The following is a 23945-nucleotide window of genomic DNA, read 5'->3' on the forward strand; positions in this document are numbered from 1 at the left end:
ATTTTGGTTTTTAAAATAGATGTTTAGTGTTCATCACAGTCTCAATATTGGATTATGGATGGTACATTCAAAACTATAGCCAAAATTTTTTATAAGCTTTGTACAATACATGCACCAGTTGGTTCTGGAAATTACCAAATTTTACCATTAGTTTATGTGTTAGTGATCAGCAAGAGGTGAAAAAAGTTATAAATCTTGATTTCAAGATTTGATTGACTTTGCTGAAGAAAACAAAATGAAACTGAAGCCACAGAAAATATTAACTGATCTAGAATTGGCTTCAATAAATGCTTATAAAATTAAATTTCCTGATGCTGTTTTTTGTTATTTGGTTTTTAGGAGCATTAGCAACTAAAGCCATATTGCTCCAGGGATATGCGGTGGTAATTCCCTGACCTTTCCGCATCCTCCATATTTGGTGGTCACGAGCTCAAACCCCGGTCTAATCAAGAAGCGTGTGCTACACACTACTGCTCCTGCCCACCTGGGCTACGGAGGCGGCATTTCCTGATGCATCAAGCAAAGTTTGTTTTTTCCACCTGGAGCAGTGTGGTTGGAGAAATATTCAAGTGAGTGAATTGGCATCTCAATACTGCACTGACTAAGAGTTTAGTTTGATGCTGCCATTTGTTTGTCTTATGATTTATTCTTTCTGATGAAATTCCAGAAGAAATTCAACATTTTGAAGCCCTATTTGCCAACAGTAGCTAGTAATTGACTGGTTAGAAAACAATTATATTTGTGGAAAAATGAGATGGTATTTGCATAATGGTGCTGCTGTTTATGCCCCACCATGGTTTCCACCAATTTTGTGGTCTGTATATGACTCCATAGAACTAGGAATTCCACATACCCAAATATTGTTGAAGCTTGGCACAAAGAAGATGGGAACATTATTGGACAAGCATTATGGGGGATTTTAATTTCCCAGATATTGACTGGAATTTGGGGGATGGTCACTCACACACTAGCAAGGCTTTTGTGGATTTATTGGATGATTGTTTTCTACATCAGCATGTTCGGGAGGCAACTGGAGGGAGTAATACTCTTGATTTGATTATCAGTAGTGATTCTTCATGCATTAAGAATCTGCAGATAAATGAACCACTAGGTGGCAGTGATCACAGTGTTCTGAAGTGGGATTTACTCAAAGAGATAACTACCATTAGGGGTAAAGGGAAGGGATATTGCTTTCGTAAAGGCGACTACGGTGGACTGAGACAGTATTTAAATTCTATACAGTGGGATCAACTGATGATGTTACCAACAGCAAATTCAAAATGGGAAGCATTCAAAGAACTTATCTTGGAAGCTACTAGGCTTTACATACCAACTAAGAAATATTGTTCAAGGTTTAGACTTAAATGGATGTCAGATGAACTAATGAGGCATATGGCAGAGAAGAAAAATGCATGGGATACATACAAATTAACACGTGACACAGAAGCCTATGATAGATACAAGTTGATCTGTAACCAAGTTACAAAGGAGGTTAGGCAGGCAAAGGCAGGTTACGAGAAATCCTTGGCAAAGGATGCGAAGAAAAACAGCAAAGAGTTCTTTACTTATGTAAACTCTAGAAGGAAGGGGATGAATCAGATTGGTCCACTTGATATTGATGGGTCAACTGTTGATGATCCTGCTCAGGTAGCTGACAAACTAAATGAATATTTTGCATCGACATTCACACATGAGGAGTTATTCAGCGAGGGGAATGCCAGAGGTGTATTCAACTCTGGCAGTAAGCTAGAGAATCTTGTAATAACTGAAAGTAAAGTGGAGGAGAAATTGTTGAAGATAAACACAAGAAAGGCACCTGGGGTGGATGGAATCTATCCAGTTATATTAAAGGAGGCAGCAATGGAAGTAAGCAAACCCTTAGCCGTAATTATGAGAGCTTCCTTGGACTCAGGGGAGGTACCCATGGACTGGAGATGTGCAAATGTGACCCCAATTCACAAAGGAGGATCAAAGGCTACACAAGTAATTATAGACCTGTGAATTTAACTTCTGTTCCCGGAAAATTAATGGAGGCACTGGTTAAAGAAGCACTGCAGGATCATCTAGACAAGACTTCAGTTATAGCTCAGACACAGCATGGTTTTGTTAAGGGGAAGTCTTGCCTGACCAATTTGATTGACTTTGATGCAGTCACAAAAGAACTGGATGCAGGGAATAACTTTGATATTATATACTTGGATCTTAGAAAGGCTTTTGATACTGTTGCACATGGAAGACTGCTGCACAAATTGGAGCAGTGTGGCATTGGAGGCAAATTGCTGCTATGGATAAAGAGGTGGTTGAGGGGGAGAAGACAGAGAGTGGTAATCAATGGACACTGCTCATCGTGGACTAATGTTATTAGTGGAGTCCCTCAGAGTTCAGGATTGGGTCCATTATTGTTTTCTGTATTTATAAATGATATTGATGATGGTATATCAAGCTTAATGTCCAAGTTTGCAGACGATACGAAGGTTGGCAAGGTTGTCAAGGACACTACTGACACTATGCTGCTGCAACAGGATCTGGAAAGGTTGAGCAGATGGGCTGAGAGGTGGCAAATGAAGTTTAACATTGACAAATGTAAAGTACTACATATGGGAAACAGCAACCCCAGAGCAACATATCAACTCTGTGGTACTACACTGACAGTGGTAGAGAATGAAAGGGACCTGGGGGGTGGTTGTGCAGGCAGATATGAAGTTTTCTGAGCAGTGCAGACGGGCTGCAAGAGTAGCTCATGGTGTATTGTCAATGATATATAGGAATTTTTCTAGCAGGGATAAGGAGGTGATTATTCCCTTGTATAAGGCAATGGTCAGGCCACACCTGGAGTACTGTATACAGGCCTGGAGACTTCATTTCAAGAAGGATGTAGAGCTGCTGGAATGAGTACAGAGAAGGGCAACAAGATTAGTGAATGGAACAAAGGGGTGCTCTTACGAAGAAAGGCTTAAGTTTTGCGAATTACAGTGTCTGGAGACTAGGCAGCAGCGAGGTGATCTGATAGAGGTGTACAAAGCCTTGAATGGTTTGAGCATGCTCAATGCAGATGGGATTCTTCCTCTTGCTCAGAATAATCACCTGAGAGGGCATAAATTCAAATTGAGGAAAGACAGATGTAGGATAGACGTGCGGAAATTTGCCTTTAGCCAGCGGGTGGTTGTTTGGTGGAACAGACTTCCATCCCTTGTCGTGGAAGTTGATAGCCTAAATAAGTTTAAGGCTCAGCTGGACAGGTATTTCGAACGAACAGAGGGGTGAAGTGGAAGTGGTTATTTTTTATTTATTTATTTTACTTTAATTTTTTTGGCTGATGCTGCATAAGCTTGCTTTCTTGCATCAAATGCCTCTACTAATGGTAATGCTAATGCTAAAAGCACACATTGGCATCTATAATATCATTTACCCAAAATATTGTTGAAGCTTGGCACAGAAGAAGATGGGAACATTATTGGACAAGCACACATTGGCATCTATAATATCATCAAAGAATTTCGGAAAGAACAGCAGCTGGTAGATAATGAAGTTGAACGCATACTGTGCAGTGAACCATGTCCAAAACAAAAGATGGAGACAATCAATTGAGAAATGAGAATTTTTACAGTTGTGAACGATCATGAAAATTGACCTGTGATGAATTATCTTTTTGGAATTGCTTAGTGTTTCATTCCAATTACCATATTTCCCCATGTATAAGATGTGAGGTGACTCTATTGTCAGGGAAACGGGAAACATGCTTTGTAAAAAGGATAGGTGGAACAAGACCAGGGTATGTCTGCCAGTGGCAAAGGTTGATGACGTTGTAGAGCGAATGTCATCTTTTAAGGGCACAAAAGGTGATATAGTTGTACACGTTGGCACTAATAATATTAAGAGTAGGAGACCGGCGGAATTACTTAACAAGTACAGGTCACTGTCGAAAAAAAGCCGTGAATTAGGGTTGAATTTGAAAGTGTCTGCAATTCTGCCCAGACACGATAGGAGGGAGTATATGATGAGATCCATGTTGATCAATTCGGCCCTGGAAAGATTGTGCAAGGCTCAAGGGGTAGAATTTTTTTCAGTCTGGATTGTACTTGTTAACAGGAGAGACTGCTTCTACAGGGATGGGATACACTTAAATAGAAAGGGTGCAAGAATATTTGCTGATGCTATCGAGGCAGTGTTAGGTGGGTCGGAAAACTGATAGCTTGGTGGGGGGAAACAAAGACTAATAGATTAACAGTAGCCGCTGGCAGACGTGAAAGTGATTCTTGCACTGCTTCTATTGGAATGAGCAGAAGCCTGACAAACAAGATGCAGGATATTTCAGAGACTGCTGGGAGTCACTGCACTACACGTAAGCACATGGGTTGTGTCAGAGTAGCTAAGAATAGAAACAGATGCATCTATACTTGCGTGTACACCAATGCTAGGAGTTTATTAAATAAATTTGATGAATTTGAGCTATTGCTCAAAACATCAAAGGCAGATATTGTTGAAATTTCAGAGACGTGGTGGCACACAGATATAAGGAATGCAGAACTAGAATTTGGGGAGTACAACATCTACAGAAAGCATAGACAGGATAGGAAGGGAGGAGGGGTTATACTATTAGTTAAAAAACACATAAAATCCAAGGAAGTGAAGCCAGTCGACATGGCTGCACAGTGCAGTGTCGAGTCAGTTTGGTGTGACATAAGCATTGGGAGATCAAAATTGAGAGTAGGAGTGTGTTATAGGCCTAATGACTCTGATGAGTATAATAAGAAACTGTACAGGGAAATAGAGTGGGCTAGTAAATCAGAGAGTCTTATAATGGGGGATTTTAATTTCCCAGATATTGATTGGAATTTGGGGGCTGGTCATTCACACACTAGCAAGGCTTTTTTGGATTTATTGGATGATTGTTTTCTACATCAGCATGTTCAGGAGGCAACTACAGGGTGTAATACTCTTGATTTGATTATCAGTAGTGATTCTTCATGCATTAAGAATCTGCAGGTAAATGAACCACTAGGTGGCGGTGATCACAGTGTGCTGAAGTGGGATTTACTCAAAGAGGTAACTACTATTAGGGGTAAAGGGAAGGGTTATTGCTTTCGTAAAGGCGACTATGATGGACTGAAACAGTATTTAAATTCTATACAGTGGGACCAACTGATGATGTTACCAACAGTAAATTCAAAATGGGAACCATTCAAAGAACTTACCTTGGAAACTACTAGGCTTTACATACCAACTAAGAAATATTGTTCAAGGTTTAGGCCTAAGTGGATGTCAGATGAACTAATGAGGCATATGGCAGAGAAGAAAAATGCATGGGATACATATAAATTAACACGTGACACAGAAGCCTATGATAGATATAAGCTGGTCCGCAACCAAGTCACAATGGAGGTTAGGCAGGCAAAGGCAGATTATGAGAAATTCTTTGCAAATGATGCAAAGAAAAATAGAAAAGAGTTCTTTACTTATGTAAACTCTAGAAGGAAGGGGATGAATCAGATTGGTCCACTTGATATCGATAGGTCAACTGTTGATGATCCTGTCAACTGTTGATGATTCATTCAGGTAGCTAACAAACTGAATGAATATTTTGCATCAAAATTCACACATGAGGAGTTATTCAGCGAGGGGAATGCCAGAGGTGTATTCAACTCTGGCAGTAAGCTAGAGAATCTTGTAATAACTGAGAGTAAAGTGGAGGAGAAATTGTTGAAGATAAATACAAGAAAGGCACCTGGGGTGAATGGGATCTATCCAGTTATATTAAAGGAAGCAGCAAAGGAAGTAAGCAAACCCTTAGCCATAATTATGAGAGCTTCCTTGGTTTTGATTGATTGATTTTGGTTTGGTAGTTGTTGGTGCATCGGCTTCTGTGGCCATATTGCACCTCCCAAGGTTTTTGCAGTACTTTGATCCAAGCCCTAGGCGGGAATCGAACCCGCGACCTTTGGGTTGCTGGGCAGGTACTTTACCCACTCAGCTAGCCCGGTCGGCTGAGCTTCCTTGGACTCAGGGGAAGTACCCATGGACTGGAGATGTGCAAATGTGACCCCAATTCACCAAGGAAGATCAAAGGGTGGCACAAGTAATTATAGATCTGTTAGTTTAACTTCTGTTCCTGGAAAATTAATGGAGGCACTGGTTAAAGAAGCACTGCAGGATCATCTAGACAAGACTTCAGTTATAGCTCAGACACAGCATGGTTTTGTTAAGGGGAAGTCTTGCCTGACCAATTTGATTGGATACTATGATGCAGTCACAAAAGAACTGGATGCAGGGAATAACTTTGATATTATATACTTGGATCTTAGAAAGGCTTTTGATACTGTTGCACATGGAAGACTGCTGCACAAATTGGAGCAGTGTGGCATTGGAGGCAAATAGCTGCTATGGATAAAGGGGTGGTTGAGGGGGAGAAGACAGAGAATGGTAATCAATGGACACTGCTCATCGTGGACTAATGTTATTAGTGGAATCCCTCAGGGTTCAGTATTGGGTCCATTATTGTTTTCTGTATTTATAAATGATATTGATGATGGTATATCAAGCTTAATGTCCAAGTTTGCAGACGATACGAAGGTTGGCAGGGTTGTCAAGGACACTACTGACACTATGCTACTGCAACAGGATCTGGAAAGGTTGAGCAGATGGGCTGAGAGGTGGCAAATGAAGTTTAACATTGACAAATGTAAAGTACTACATATGGGAAACAGCAACCCCAGAGCAACGTATCAACACTGTGGTACTACACTGACAGTGGTAGAGAATGAAAGGGACCTGGGGGGTGGTTGTGCAGGCAGATATGAAGTTTTCTGAGCAGTGCAGACGGGCTGCAAGAGTAGCTCATGGTATATTGTCGATGATATATAGGAATTTTTCTAGCAGGGATAAGGAGGTGATTATTCCCTTGTATAAGGCAATGGTCAGACCGCACCTAGAGTACTGTATTACAGGTCTGGAGGCCTCATTTCAAGAAGGATGTAGAGATGCTGGAATGAGTACAGAGAAGGGCAACAAGATTAGTGAATGGAACAAAGGGGTGCTCTTACGAAGAAAGGCTTACGTTTTGCAAATTATAGTGTCTGGAGACGAGGCACCGGCGAGGTGATCTGATAGAGGTGTATAAAGCCTTGAATGGTTTGAGCATGCTCAATGCTGATGGGATTCTTCCTCTTGCTCAGAATAATCACCTGAGAGGGCATAAATTCAAATTGAGGAAAGACATGTAGGATAGACGTGAGGAAATTTGCCTTTAGCCAGCGGGTGGTTGGTTGCTGGAATAGACTTCCATCCCTTGTCGTGGAAGTTGATGGCCTAAATAAGTTTAAGGCTCAGCTGGACAGGTATTTCGAACGAACAGAGGGGTGAAGTGGAAGTGGTTATTTTTTATTTATTTATTTATTTGTTTTTTTTTGTTTTTTCCTGATGCTGTATAAGCTTGCTTTCTTACATCAAATGCCTATGCTAATGCACCTTAATTTTGGGGCCCGAAATTTGAAAAAAAAAATGTATTACATAAAGTTATTGAACTCAAGTTTTATTCATCATAAAACTCATACAACTCCTCATCACTGTCAAAACCCCCATCCATTAGCTTGTTCTCATCTGTATCTGATGACGAATCCCTGTCTTCATATATTGCCTCGTCCTCAGTTCCATCCATGGCATTTGAAATGCCACAATTCTTAAATGACTTGACAATGATCTCAATCTTGATATTATCTCAGGATCTTTTCACCCAGGTACAAACTTCTCTTATATTTGGTTTCTTCTCTCTTCCTGCTGGTGTCAAATTGTCCCCAGAAGACTTCATCCATTGGTTCCATTCGTTTCTCATGGCAGCTTTGAAGGGTTTGTTAATGCTGACATCAAGTGGTTGGAGCCGGGATGTCAAGCCTCCAGATATGACGAAAAGTTTTGTTGTTTGCTCTGCAGCAGTCTTCTTTGTGTTTTTTGTTATGTGTGCCCTGAACTGATCAAGCACCAATAGGGCAGGTTTGCGTAAGAGCCCACCTGGTCTCCTGCTCCAAACTTTCTCAAACCAGATCTTCATCCCATCCTGATCCATCCAACCCTTGTCATAAGGAATGTCTTCTTTTGGCATCGTTTTGCGTTTGAAAATCAGCATAGGAGGCAACTTGATTCCATCGGCACAACAAGTTACAACAACCAATTATTGGTTGCCTCAACCACTGCCTATCTCAGTTGTCCTGATTATTTGCTGAATGATACCTTTTGCTTCAAAACTGATACTTGTGCATATGTCTGCTCTGATATTCCCTGCCAAAGACAGTAATTTTGAAAATTTTGAATCTTCTCTTGCATAAAACGTCTCTACTCTGTTTTGTCAAATTCGTCTGTTTTTCCTATTGTTCTCCCACATTAATCACTTGGTATTTTTTGTCTTTCTTTCTTTCTTTGAAACAACTTTCTCCAGTCCAACTTTTCAAATAGTGAGGTAATTTTATTTGGTGATTTTAATGTTCAGAACTCCAACTAGCTTCAGATTTCTAGTCACATGGACCCAGCTGGTTAAGTTGTTGAGGCTTTTTTCAGTTATTAACAGCCTCACGCATATTGTTCATTTACCCAACAGAATACTAGACAATTCTAACCGAACATGCAGCACTCTTCATTTTTTCTCACAACCCTTCCAAGTACACAGTCAAGGTGAGTTGTCCTCTCGGAACCTCAGAACAACTTTGTTATGTTCTCTTCTCCATTCAAGCCTTTCTCTTGTGGCTGTTCTCAGCCCCTTGTTATTTTCATTACAAGAATATGAAACAAGATTTCTGTTCTTCTTTACCTTGGTACAATTACTGTTTTATATCTTCTGATGTTAGATCATGTCAGTGAAATGAAGAATAGAAACAGGTGCAGGTATACTTGCGTGTACACCAATGCTAGGAGTTTAGTAAATAAATTTGATGAATTTGAGGTATTGCTCAAAACATCGAAGGCAGATATTGTTGGGATATCAGAGACGTGGTGTCACACAGATATAAGGGATGCGGAACTGCAATTTGGGGAGTACAACGTCTACAGAAAGGATAGACAGGATAGGAAGGGGGGAGGTGTTATGCTATTAGTTAAGAAACACATAAAAACCAAGGAAGTGAAGCCAGTCGACATCGCTGGACAGTGCAGTGTGGAGTCAGTTTGGTGTGACATAAACATTGGGAGATCAAAATTGAGAGTAGGAGTGTGTTATAGGCCTAATGACTCTGATGAGTATAATAAGGAACTGTACAGGGAAATAGAGTGGGCCAGTAAATCAGAGTGTCTTATAATGGGAGATTTTAATTTCCCAGATATTGACTGGAATTTGGGGGCTGGATACTCACACACTAGCAGGGCTTTTGTGGATTTATTGGATGATTGTTTTCTACATCAGCATGTTCGGGAGGCAACTAGAGGGAGTAATACTCTTGATTTGATAATCAGCAGTGATTCTTCATGCATTAAGAATCTGCAGATAAATGAACCACTAGGTGGCAGTGATCACAGTGTGCTGAAGTGGGATTTACTGAAAGAGGTAACTACCATTAGGGGTAAAGGGAAGGGTTATTGCTTCCGTAAAGGCGACTACGATGGACTGAGACAGTATTTAAATTCTATACAGTGGGACCAACTGATGATGTTACCAACAGCAAATTCAAAATGGGAAGCATTCAAAGAACTTATCTTGGAAGCTACTAGGCTTTACATACCAACTAAGAAATATTGTTCAAGGTTTAGGCCAAAATGGATGTCAGATGAACTAATGAGGCATATGGCAGAGAAGAAAAATGCATTGGATACTTACAAATTAACACATGACACAGAAGCCTATGATAGATACAAGTTGATATGCAACCAAGTTACAAAGGAGGTTAGGCAGGCGAAGGCAGATTACGAGAAATCCTTGGCAAGGGATGCAAAGAAAAACAGCAAAGAGTTCTTTACTTATGTAAACTCTAGAAGGAAAGGGATGAATCAGATTGGTCCACTTGATATTGATGGGTCAAGTGTTGATGATCCTGCTCAGGTGGCTAACAAACTAAATGAATATTTTGCATCGACATTCACACATGAGGAGTTATTCAGCGAGGGGAATGCCAGAGGTGTATTCAACTCTAGCAGTAAGTTACAGAATCTTGAAATAACTGGGAGTAAAGTGGAGGAGAAACTGTTGAAGATAAACACAAGAAAGGCACCCGGGGTGGATGGGATCTATCCAGTTATATTAAAGGAGGCAGCAAAGGAAGTAAGCAAACCCTTAGCCATAATTATGAGAGCTTCCTTGGACTCAGGGGAGGTACCCATAGACTGGAAATGTGCAAATGTGACCCCAATTCACAAAGGAGGATCAAAGGCTGACACAAGTAATTATAGACCTGTGAGCTTGACTTCTGTTCCAGGAAAATTAATGGAGGCACTGGTTAAAGACGCACTGCAGGATCATTTAGACAAGACTTCAGTTATAGCTCAGACACAGCATGGTTTTGTTAAGGGGAAGTCTTGCCTGACCAACTTGATTGGATACTATGATGCAGTCACAAAAGAACTGGATGCAGGGAATAACTTTGATATTATATACTTGGATCTTAGAAAGGCTTTTGATACTGTTGCACATGGAAGACTGCTACACAAATTGGAGCAGTGTGACATTGGAGGCAAATTGCTGCTATGGATAAAGGGGTGGTTGAGGGGGAGAAGACAGAGAGTGGTAATCAATGGACACTGCTCATCGTGGACTGATGTTATTAGTGGAGTCCCTCAGGGCTCAGTGTTGGGTCCATTATTGTTTTCTGTATTTATAAATGATATTGATGATGGTATATCGGGATTAATGTCCAAGTTTGCAGACGATACAAAGGTTGGCAGGGTTGTCAAGGACACTACTGACACTATGCTTCTGCAACAGGATCTGGAAAGGTTGAGCAGATGGGCTGAGAGGTGGCAAATGAAGTTTAACATTGACAAATGTAAAGTACTACACATGGGAAACAGCAACCCCAGAGCAACGTATCAACTCTATGGTACAACACTGACAGTGGTAGAGAATGAAAGGGACTTGGGGGTGGTTGTGCAGGCAGATATGAAGTTCTCTGAGCAGTGCAGACGGGCTGCAAGAGTAGCTCATGGAGTATTGTCAATGATATACAGGAATTTTTCCAGCAGGGATAAGGAGGTGATTATTCCATTGTATAAGGCGATGGTCAGGCCACACCTAGAGTACTGTATACAGGTCTGGAGGCCTCATTTCAAGAAGGATGTAGAGCTGCTGGAACGAGTACAGAGAAGGGCAACAAGATTAGTGAATGGAACAAAGTGGTGCTCTTACGAAGAAAGGCTTAAGTTTTGCAAATTACAGTGTCTGGAGACTAGGCACCAGCGAGGTGATCTGATAGAGGTCTATAAAGCCTTGAATGGTTTAAGCATGCTCAATGCTGATGGGATTCTTCCTCTAGCTCAGAATAATCACCTGAGAGGGCATAAATTCAAATTGAGGAAAGACAGATGTAGGATAGACGTGCGGAAATTTGCCTTTAGCCAGCGGGTGGTTGGTTGGTGGAACAGACTTCCATCCCTTGTGGTGGAGGTTGATAGCCTAAATAAGTTTAAGGCTCAGCTGGACAGGTATTTTGAACGAACAGAGGGGTGAAGTGGAAGTGGTTTTTTTTTTTTTTTTTTTTTGGCTGATGCTGCATAAGCTTGCTTTCTTGCATCAAATGCCTCTACTAATGCTAATGCTAATGCTAAAATTATTCTTTTAGGGATGAAATCCTTAATTCCACACTCCTTAAAATGTCACCCTTTATGTAAACCTTGGTTGTTTCCCAATAAATGTGATAAGGCTGTTCAAGAATGTTGCATATTACAATTAGCTCTCATCCAAATCTCTAGGTTTATTTTCTTCCTACTCCAAAGCTCTCAACATTTGTAAAGCAGTTATTTAATCAATCCAAATTCAATGCCTCTTGTGGTCTTCCGTCAAGAATATGTCAGAATAAATATTCTTCTGACATATTGAATGGTATTTCTCCATTTGTTCTCAAAACCTTGTTCTCAAAGCCTGAAACATGACTCTAGACTATGAAGACTGGCAGAAAACATTGAAGAAAGAGAAGCAAGATTGGAAATGAGAACAAGCTATAATTAATGTGGAAGAGCATGACATAGGAAATGTGTTACAACTGTGAGTATTGCAATGCAAGATATTGGGGACATGAGTTAAACACAGTGAATAAATACACTAAATGCTGTCACGGTGGAAAGGTTTCACTTGACCCACTGTCTGAGACACCTACTCTATTATGGGAGCTTCTTACAGGGGACACACGTGAACAAATAACTACAGAGAACATATACGAGAGTACAACTCAGCAGTGGCATTCACATCAGTGGGCACAGAGATTAAACCACCACCTAATTTAATCCTATGTTTAGAATACACGGCTAGAATTACCATTTGGTCTCACCACTGTATCCAAACAAGACAAATAAACCAGGATATGGACAACTTTATATTTTCGATTCTGCTGAAGCAACAACAAAACAGCTTGAAAAACAGTAAAACCAAGGGTGTATGGCTGAAGTAATGCAACAATTCGATGAGATGCTGCAGAAAGTTAACCCATTTGCTGAGTCAGTCATTCCTGCAATATTTGTTGGAGAAGAAGGGGAACCACCTACATATGCATATATCTCACAGGTAACTGCTGTAGAATTATATCACTGCTAAACAAGAATGGGGAAGACTGAAGGATCTAGATTAAACTATTTATGCCATAATCAGAAAGATGGTGTATGTTACCAGTTACAACTAGTTTAATTATATTTATTTTATTGCAAAAGTCGTATTATTTAATAGCCACACTTTGTATATTTCTGTAAATAGCACCAAGTTCAATTAGTGTGCTGATATTGAGTATTGATTTCACATGCTTTTACTTCTATAGCAATCATTTAGTGACCATTTAATAATGATTCCATATATCCATCACTGCACATCATTTGAGTGCTGTTTGATATGTACACTGGTGTTTAAAGAAAGCGCATCACCACTTAAAATTGTAATTGTTGTCTGAATAACATAAGTATGTGGCAGTATTTCTTATAGATTACATCAGATAAGATTGACACACGTAGGTGATGATGTAATATTGCATCAATTGTTACTTTCAGCTATATAAGAATGCTCTGCAAGAGTTGCAGTCATTCTTTGCTTGTGTCAGGAAGGTAAGTTACGTGCAGTTGAACGCCTCTTGAAAGAGCTCACAAAGAAAGAGCGCTATTGCTGCTTTACTTGAGGAAGGATGTTTTTCCCGTCATATTGCTTATAGAGTGTCTTGTAATCAGTCGAGAAAATTCTTTCCAAACTCGAGAATACTGGTTCTGCTGATAGGAAAAAAAAAAGGAACCTGAAGCAAACAAGTCTCTATGCCAAAACAGGACTGAGTTTTGAAGCACTTATGCCTTAAAAACCTTAAGCTTCTTCGTCTGAGCTGAAAAGAGAATGGGAAGAACATACGGGAGTGGTAGCAAGTGCAGTAACAGTCAGAAGATGCCTCTTCAAAAATGGACTTGTAACCTGTTGCCCTAAGAAGAAGCCCATCCTCACACAAAAGATGAAAAGGCCCGATTAATTTGGTGTAAGGAACATGTCAAATGGACCCCTGAGCAGTGTAAGTCAGTTATTTTCTCGGATGAGAAGAAATTCAACCTGCATGGCTCTGATGGGAGACAAACGAGTTGCCGTAGACATAGTGAAGAATACCATCCAGACTGTATGATGTGTACAGTGAAATTTCCTACCAACCAAATGATATGGGGATGCATTTCTTATCGTGGAATAGGTCACCTGCAGTTTATAAAAGGTTCTGTAAATTCCAATGGATACCTGGCTATATTGGAAGGCAAATTGCTGCTAACCATTAGAGACCATTTCAACCTGCCAAGTAACTGCATCTTTCAGGATGACTCTGCTCCTTGTCATCGGAAGAAAAGTGTAAGTAGGCACTTCTGTAGTTACTTAGCTTCATTTCTGCATTAGAGGTTCGACAGTAATGTGTTTACATTTGTTACAGGTGAAAAATGGTTGGAAGAACTGTCCATTACAACTGTTAGCTGGCCAGGAAACAGCCCGGACCTGAATCCTATAGAGAACTGTTGGCATCGTGTGGAATCTGCAGTTGCTAGAAAAAAACCAAAGACCCTTCGTGAACTTCAAGAAGCCAAAATTCATGTGTGGAACCATGAACTATCAATTGATTATCTTCAGAAATTGATCTTGTCAATGCCTTGATGTTTGCTGCAGTCATCAGGGTAAGAGGCAATTTAACTAAATATTAGTTTGCACCTGGTGAACTTTTCATTTTGTTTTCCATTTAAAATGATAAACTGAGGTAAATTGAGGGCTTCTGATAACATTTCAGCCATAATTGTCGTGTTTACCAAAACTGTTCTTTAAAGGTTGGAAATGGTCATTTTGGAATATTTTGAGAGCACCTGTCAAATATTACTTAGCTTTGCCTTAACTAATAATAAATATCTTTGTTTATATTTCTATTTGGGATGCTAGTCATTAATGTAACATACCATCATGAAAAAGGGTTAGAAATGTGAAATTCTTAGGTGATACACTTTCTTTGAACGCCAGTGTATATTTGTATTTGGATGTTAATTATTACTCTTACACCATTCTATTACATATAATATAGATAAATAAATTATATCTTCCAGATGTAGAGGGTGCTGTAAAACAAGATAGGTACAAAATAACTGCAACTTTAGGACTTGTAGTTCATGCAGCAGGTAAGCTATGCATAATTTTCTGAGCTATTTACTTAAATATAATTAGAAAGAATTTCTCTTGCATCGTACATCATTATAGCATCTTGGATCAGAGTAAAATGCAAAAACCTTGGCAGGCGCATTATGGCACAGAAGCCGATGTGCCAACAACTTACAAAAAAAAAAAAAAAAAAAAATCATTATAGCAGTATTTAAATTCAAGTAAATTATACCATTTTAGAAAATGAAAAGAATAGAAATATTAATTAGAGAGCACAAATAAAATACAAATGAATCTCATAGTCTGGCTTGCTGACAGCCAGTTATCGGTCATTTCAAGCATATATTTGACTAAAGTGAGTAATGAAGAGCCTTTGTGAATCAATTTGGTGCTGTGCATGTCCCATGGAGTAGAATTTTTCTCCCTCTAGTCTTTTCTTGTTAACAGGACGGACTGTTTTTATAAGGACGAGATACACTTAAATAGAAGTAGTGAAGAATGTCAAGGCAATGTTAGGTGCTGTTGAGGCAATGTTAGGTGGTCCAGAAAACTGCTAGCTTGCAGGTGATACACAAACCAATGGTTTAAAAGTAGTTGCAGACAGAGGTGTAGTTGTAGTGATGCCTGCACTACTTTTATTGGAATGTGCAGCAGCCTGTAAAGCAAAGTGTCAGCGATTTCAAGGCCTGCTGGTAATCCTCATTAATGTATACTAATGCTAGGATTATAGTAAATAAATTTGATGAATTTGAAGTACTGGTTAAGCCCTCAAATGTAGACATAAATGCAAGACCTCTCTGTCTTGCTGACATATATTTTCACATACATGTTTGGCTTTTTTGTATATAACATGTCTTCTATGGGGAAAATGTGGGTGCAGAAAATGTATGTCAGTGAGACAAGGAGGTTTTTGAAATCAGAATTGCTGAACATGGTAACATGTAGAAAAGGGAAATACTAATAACATTGAAGGTAGTGGAATACACTTGTAAATGCTCCCACACTTTTAATGTAAAAAATTCAAAATAATTGGCAGATTTTATCAAAAGAAAAGACAAAGAAGTTTTGTGTATAAGAAAATTTAAAGATAGAATGATAAATAGAAATATGGAGAAGGGTATGATGCAGTGCTAATACATCTGTTTAGCAACATATTATAAAATGTGTGTGTGTTATATATATATATTTTTTTCTTCTTGTTTTTTTTTTTTTTTGTTTATTTAGGGGTAGGGATTAAAGTTATGTATATGATTTCATGAGAATTTTTATTTTTAGAGGGTGGGTTACTGGGTTCCTCTGATTGACCAGTGGGCAGTATTCATTCTCTTCTTTTTCTTGCTTGGGCATTCTGACCATCAAGAGGAATAGTGTATGTGATTAAGGGACTGGAAGAAATTCCAGAATTGTAATAACATCACAATCCATAATCAGTGTGTAATAGGGTATCAGTTGGTAGTTATCTCTTAATGGAAATAACCTGCAAAGGAAAAGACTTAGTCACGATTAGGTAAGAATTAAATTTATAAAATTACAAAAATTACATTTCCATTAATTTAAATAAATTAAGATAAAACAAAATTTGTCTGCTAACCTCATCAGTCCTCTTAAATATAGTTTCCCAGAGATAACTGCCCTATTTGGCTACTAAAACCTTAATCCAATCTTTCTTTACTCCTTTTGATTGTAATCCTTCAGAGCTAACTGCCTCATGACTACTCTGTGTGACTGCTAATCCCATTATACTTTGCTTCACTCACTGCTTTTTTTGCTTTCTTCTTAGCCCTCCTTCTTACCTCTCCAAATCTTTTGCCTCCCTCGATCTTTGGCAATTTTTAAAATACTTTCTTTTCTTGTTGTTCTACTTTTGCTCCTCCTCACACCACTACCAAGTCTCTCTTCTTTAGCCACCAGTTTCATATCAGCCACTTGTATTCATACTTCATTACAGTTCCAATTTCCTTTTTCCAGTATCTTCACTCAGAACAACATCTTCCCTTCTCTAGTCAGTTTTCATCATTTAATCCTCTGTGCATGCAATCTCTTCATTTTGTGCCCTAAGGTAAACATCCATTATCAGTTGTCTATTCTATGTTAAGCTCTGCCCTGGAATCTTTATAGCTCTTGCAGCTATATAAGTCTCTTCTTCTCAACACCAAATAATCTCTCTGTAATGCATTTAATCCACTCTAGAATGTTATCAAGTATTTCAAGTTTTTAGAATGCTATCAAGTATTTTAGAGATGGCAAGTTTGCACTTGCCATCTATAAAATTGCCTTGTCCATTTAATTTCTTTCACCATATCCCTAGCCTTCATGTATCCTTTGTGGCGCCTCCGTAGCCAGGTGGGAAGGAGCAGCAGTGCATAGCACATGCTTCTTGATTAGACCGGGGTTCGAGCCCGTCACCACCAAATATGGAGGATGCGGAAAGGTCAGGGAATGACCACCGCATATCCCGGAGCAATATGGCCTTAGTTGCTAATGCTCCTAAAAACCAAACAAACAACAACATGTATCCTTTCATCTGTCTCTCTCTCTCTCTCTCTCTCTCTCTCTCTCTCCCCCCCCCTCCCCTCACATGACAATTTAAATATCCCCACTGTTATACCAAAATATTCATATACCAAAACTCCCATTCAGTTTTCTCATTCATTTGTGCCTGTCATAACATTAACAACTTCCTTTGCTAGCACTAGTTTAGTCATTGTTAGATTATTACTTTTCCTCTACTGTTTTCTTTGACACTGGCATTTGCTACAATACTTGAATTACTCCAGGCAACATACTGCAACTTATACCTCTCTCCTGTTTATCTGGGTTTATCTCCCTTTAGTTTAACCTCCTGTAAACATGCTGTGTCCATGCTTCTCTCTCTCTTCAGTATATCTGCCAATTCACAATTCCTTCCTGTCTTCATTCCCACATTCCCCATTGCTAGTTTTATTCTCTGGACAACTGATCATCTGTCTTTATCTGCACTTGTCCAGTATAGTGCCAAAAGTCGTGATTTCTTCTTGCAACAACTGGGCATCGCTTCTACATATTACCAAGATTTCATTTAAGAATACTTATGGATTTGGCATAACTTTTCTAGCTGGCTGCTCGACACCAACCATCCTTCTTTTTCAACCAGGCTTAGGACAGACATTGGCAGAGAAAAATGAAAAAAGCTATTTCCATGATGCCATCTATTAATACTGTGTCCCAAAGTACATAGATCTTCATACATACTTGGGAAAAATTGAAGAGAAATAATATAATTCTCTTGTTTTCAGAAACTTCAGACACAATAAATGGCAATCTAAAGGAAGATTTTGCCTTTATTGTGTCAGTGGTTACAGAAGGTCATAAGTAATTTTATATAGCTTTACTGTTCCCATTATTAAGACTGAAACTGTTGAAAGAGGTTCCACATTGTCTATAGCTTCAATTAAGTTAAAGTTTATAGCTTCAATTAATATAAATTTTCCTTTGAAGGCTTGGATAAAATTGAATTAGAACATACATTTCCCCAGGAACAAATCAGTTTGAAACATTAGGGTAGACTTCTTCTAACATTTATAATGTATGATAGCATTTTACACTTTATTCTTTGTTTGCTCAGTAATTTTTAAGTTTTTATTTGAAGATTTGAATTTGAGAGTCGAATTTTTAATTACAGTAGGACAACTAACGACAACTAATGTAGTTGAAGAGTGAGAAAGTTTAATGTTACTGATAATTTATCATACACCCATGTTCCTGCTGATGAGTTTGGTAAATACAGAGTAATTATTCATTCATTAATAGCTTTCCATGTGAAAAATGCATGAATTGGAAAATTGATTAAATCTTAATACAGCAGACTCCTGATAAGTTGAAGGAAGAATAAAAATTTACTTATCAGAAATTTGATCTATTGAAATGTACTGCTTTTCCATTAAAAGTAGGTTACTCTATAAACCAAACTGTAAAAATACAGTAAGCCTTACTAATGCATTTCCATGAGCTAGTCTATTTTTTTCAGCCTGCACAATGTGCAAATTAGACCTTGTAATATTTACATAATTTAATATTTACATTATGCATGCATTTTTTTTTAGTGTTTTAGTATAACCTTTTTATAATTTTGACATTTCTCAGTTCTGTATGCAACTAAATTATCAAACATATATCTAATGTCTAGATATTTTGTTTTAAAGTGGTAAACATAGAAGTATGTGCCCTTGTTATATATAATAAATCTTCATTTCATCTTATTTAGTGCAAAAAATTGAAGGACTAATGAACTTCGTATAACAGAATTTACACAACTTAGTTGCATTGTTAGTCCAAATGCATCATTTTGTATGTTAGTAAGAAAGCAAACTAAATTTTTTACAATATGCATGTTTCAATTTCAATTACCTGTCTAACACTGCAAACGACAGCACTGTTCTCAAATAAGAAGTATATTCTATTTATTCATAATGTGTTTACAGGCAACCCCCATATAACACGGTACTTCTACAACACGGTTTCGTTCTAACACGATTGGTAAATTATGGAAATCCTTGCGCAACACCGTACTTCTGCATCAAGGTTTTGGTCTAACACGGTTTGAGAATTGCTGGAAATCTTGCATAACACGTTATTTTTGAGGTTTTGTAGTGGGGAAACCCTGCTATTATGTTTGATGTAATTTTCAATGTTTCCATTCCTTTTTGTTGAACCCCTGCTGTTGACTCGCTGGTCATTATTGCCTTCATGGTATTTTTCTAAAGCACATTTCTGGAGGTCACTACCATAAAACAATTTGCAGTTTCCAGTTTATTGGGCTTTTCTGTTAGTGTAATCAATTATAAAAGGGTAGTAAACTCGACCTTCTTGCATTTGCTATAGTACTGATAACAGGAATTCTGTGGGTTTTCATGTTATTATGGTGAAATGTGTTTCCCCTTCGATGAAATATTCAATCATATAAAAAACATAAATAAATTTTCAGAAACTCATTACTCCATATCACCATAACATATTTGTTGCAACTTGTGTGTGCTGTGTTTGTTCTTTGTTATTAATTGCTTATCATTTTTACTGTTTTAAATTTTACAACCAAAAAAAAAAAAAAAAGTCAGTGAACAAAAATATCAATTGGCGTGTACATATTACAGTACGTATTAATTAAGCCATGTATGTAAGCATAAATTTATTTTTATTTTGCTAACTGGAAAATATTCTTCCGATTTTCACATATCATTTAAAGCGGGGGTCCACTGTATTTTGTTTGGAGATCCCTGGGTTATTGAACCCAGGGATCTCCTGGTTATTGAGATGCCTGGGTTCTGTAACTATTGAACTTGTGCTTGTTTGAGACCATAAAAAATAATTGTGACTTCGAAGAGTGCAGTTTGTGATTTTAAAGAGAGCAGAAGCTACACGAAATCTATATGCTGCAGAAGAGATTGTGCTTAGCAGCAATGAAGAGGAAGAAAATTAAATGAATGTACATTATCTCACATGTAAGTATCACAGTTTGTAAGGTAAGACATTTGTTCAGTTATTACTATTTAATTACTACTATTATAAAAATAAAGTTAAAATATTAAATTATTACTACTATAAAAATTAAGTTTCTGATAGTTATAAAAAAAAAACGGCGTATTTTTGTTAGTTTTTGGAACGTAACCCCACTTTTTTTTACTGGTTCTTAGTCCCATATAACACAGTTTCACATTACACGAGATTTTGTAGGAACCAAACTACCGTGTTATACAAGGGTTACCTGTATTTATATTTGTATCAAAAATAATTAGCAATATACTTCTTTTTTTTATTTGATTAGTGCCATTCATTCATAGGTTAAAACCATGGTAATTCATAGTAATTTGCTTCATAATATGTGATTAATGCATTTTGTAACAAATATAGTTTGCGTTTTTGGTAATGTACAAAATTATGTAGTTGCACTAATGGATTAAATTTGAGTACTTATTTCAAATTTTTTTGAAATAAGCATTATATGGTTAGTTTGTCTAAGTAAATACTGAAAGCTGGCAAGATAACTATAATAAATTTGAATGTTTATAATTTTTTCTTTAACAGCTGATGGTGTGGCAATGGGTGCTGCAGTAACTACTTCACATACTGACATAGAAATGATAGTTTTTACTGCAATAATGTTGCATAAGGTGAGGAGGAATTTAATATTTTGAAATATCTCTCTCTCTCCACTTGTAAAACAAAATATATGATTTTCATTTGTACCATTAAAAAACTACAAAGGAGAGAAAAGAAGTTATTTTAAAGTTACTAGTACATGCATTTTATATGAACATAAAATAATATAAGTGCAATCATGATAATCCAAATTAATTAATGGAAGGTAGTGTTATAATTGCTGATACGTCCTGATTAGCAGGATTATGATATGAAAATACATCTTATGTACATCATTACACATGTATTTATTCTGAATGTATTACACAATATAATGTTAGCTTTTAAAAAATTTAAATTTTATTTTAAAAAAATGCCCATTGATTAAATAAATTAATTCAATATCAGAACAGCAGCAACTATAGAGAACTATGATTATAAGCAAAAACATTTGAAAAACATCTTTGCAAAAGCAAAGAATGTTTTTCAAAATTCGGAATATTGTGCATTATTATTTTATTTTATTATTTTTTATAAAGCAGAAGCCGAATTTAAGAATTCATTCACAAAAAACTGTAGAATGTTAGAAAAAGCTGAGAAATAGCAGCAATGGTGAGGGGAAGGCTGAAAAATATACTTCTTCATTTGCCAATCCTTCTAATTGATTATTCAGTCCTTTAAATTTATTCATACATCCTATCCTACTTCCACAATACTGGGTGCAAATTTATTCCAATAGTTAATTCTCTGGTTGAATGCAGAATTCTGCACAACTGTTCTGCATCCGTCTTTTTTTTTTTTTTTTTTTTTTTTCACTTGAAATTTATTGCCCTTTATGTGTATTGTCTGATACACATAAAGGTAAGGGTGCCATCAGCATTTAATTTACTGAACCATCTTAAAGCCTTAAATATGTTACCATAATGATGCCTAGCTTCCAGAGAGTGCAGTTTACAAAACTTGAATCTTTCTTAGTACTTTTAGAATGCAAGTCTTTCTTAGTACCTTTTGAACTTGAGTCTGAGTCTTGATGCTTTTTTTAATGTAACCCCCAATGTGCAGCATGTAGCATTTGCATGAGTTGAAGGCTGAGAAGACAAAAGATACTTGTGAACATTAGACATGAATTTCTGTAGATTTTAATTTTCTGGAAATACACATGGAGGAAGGTTGTTCTGGAAAACAAAAGTAGAAGGGATAATGAAGAAGAGGGAAAATAAGTTCTGTGAGTTTTGAGTTGGACAGTGAGTGGATGCTGTCTGCCTGTCTGCTTGTAGTGCATATTCAGATTGGTTAGGAAGAGAGTGGGTGAATTACAGATACGAATTCAGAATTAACAGTGAGCATGGAAGTATCCATAGCAAAGCCATGCAGCAAAAACTGAGTGTCTGTGAGACAGTGAGTAGAGAGACTTTGTAAGAGATGGGTCATTAATTAACCTGAATGCCCTGTCCTCTTTTGGATGGAGTCAAGAAGCTTGGAAGAGGTTCTGAGTGGGGTGATACACCCAGATTTGGGAGCAATATTCCATGTTAGGGCAAATTTGAGATTTGTACAGAGTGAATAATCATTTAGGCGAAAAGTAATGCTTGAGCAAAAAAGAAAACCCAGTTTTTTTTTATGCAGAGGAAGCAATATTTGTGTGATGTGCTTATGCCAAGAGAGATTAGAAGTTAACGTAAACCCTAATCTGATCTTGTCTAGAAAGTTAGAATTAGAAAATTTCCAGTACTTTCTGGTATTATTAAAGATAAAGAAATAGATGAAGCAGTAGATGTTTTACAGCATCATTTCAGTCAGTTTGGGTGTGAGAGCCTAACAGATGCTATTATCAAAGAAGAAAAAATTGGTGTACAGCTTGGTTGGGGAACTGAAAAATGCACAAGAAGGCTTTAAATATAACAAATTCAAAGTCGTGCTTGGCATTTTAATAAGTCCTCATTGCAGTGCTGAGTGTGAGAAAATATTCAGCCAAGTTAGAAAAACAAAAATTGAGTTCAAACCTCTTTCTGGTGAAGTTTTTAGAAATGTACCTGACAGCCAAGTTTATATTGTGGGGCATTTGTTATGAAGAAAACTTTGACTCAATATTTCTGAAGAGTGAAAAGTAAAAAAGTCCACAACTTTTTATTTTTATTTTATTTTATTTATTTATTTATTTTTTTTGTACCAATCCGAATCAGCTGAGATGTAATAAAATATACAAACAGCAATCCACAGACAGAAAAATCCTAGCTAAGACCAATGTTTGAAAGCATACTATACTGGTAAGCAATCCTTTGTGTATATTTCAATATAAAATGCCAAATTAGAATTTATCATTCCCGCTGTTTTAACCTGATAGGAAAATGACTTCTACTGCAACTACCAATAACACACACACACAGTCTATAGAAGTCATTTTCGTATCAGGTTAAACAGCGGGAAGGAGGGATAAATACCCTAAGACTGAGGCAGTCTGGAGGGTATACCCATAAGTAACTTACATTATCAGTGAAATTTAATTTTTAGTGCAATGTGGACCATACAAAAACCTCCTGCTTTTTGAGAAAAATGGCCTTTTTTCTCTTGGTTTTTTTTTTTTTTTTTTTTTTGCGGTGAATTCCTGCTTTTTTTGCAAAACTTTTTTCCATTTTTTCCAAAAATCTCCTGTTTTTCTCCTGCATATAAATACCTCATCTCCAGCTTTTTGAAAGTCAAAAGTTGGCAGGTATGCAATGCTGTCTGACCTGATTATGCAGATGATGGCAATACATATCTTTACTTTGGCGTGAAGTCAAAAATGAACTTGCTGTTTTCTGCATCTGTTAGCCAGGGTAATCCCACCAAAGGCCTGAACTGTGCACTTTGGATGTTCTGCTCTGGCCTGTTATTTTACTATTGTGATATTCTGAGCTCTTATTGGTTCATAATTAAGTCAGCATCATGCTAGACCTAACTGTGAACTTGATTGTTGGTTCTAGAATAACAAATAGCACAGCACAGTTGCATAGTCTGTGTAGACATGGACCAGAGGTTTCCAAAGTGTGGGGATGCACTTTGTTTTTAGGGAGGTGCATGC

The 23945-nt window shown here is 37.4% G+C and overlaps 1 protein-coding gene across 1 annotated transcript in view; it reads left to right on the forward strand.

The window, feature by feature from the left end:
• The window catches only part of Zip102B (Zinc/iron regulated transporter-related protein 102B), an 82957-nt gene that overhangs the window by 30713 nt on the left and 28299 nt on the right, over positions 1 to 23945 (forward strand). Inside the window, exons 4-5 of the mRNA XM_090386871.1 lie at positions 14719 to 14790; positions 20831 to 20916. Coding sequence (XP_090242997.1) covers positions 14719 to 14790; positions 20831 to 20916 — 158 coding nt within the window. The remainder of the gene's footprint in view (positions 1 to 14718; positions 14791 to 20830; positions 20917 to 23945) is intronic.

Source organism: Mastigoproctus giganteus, chromosome 12, assembly GCF_048544385.1.
Source record: "Mastigoproctus giganteus isolate SK-2022 chromosome 12, ASM4854438v1, whole genome shotgun sequence".
Classification (NCBI taxonomy): Eukaryota; Metazoa; Arthropoda; class Arachnida; order Uropygi; family Thelyphonidae; genus Mastigoproctus; species Mastigoproctus giganteus.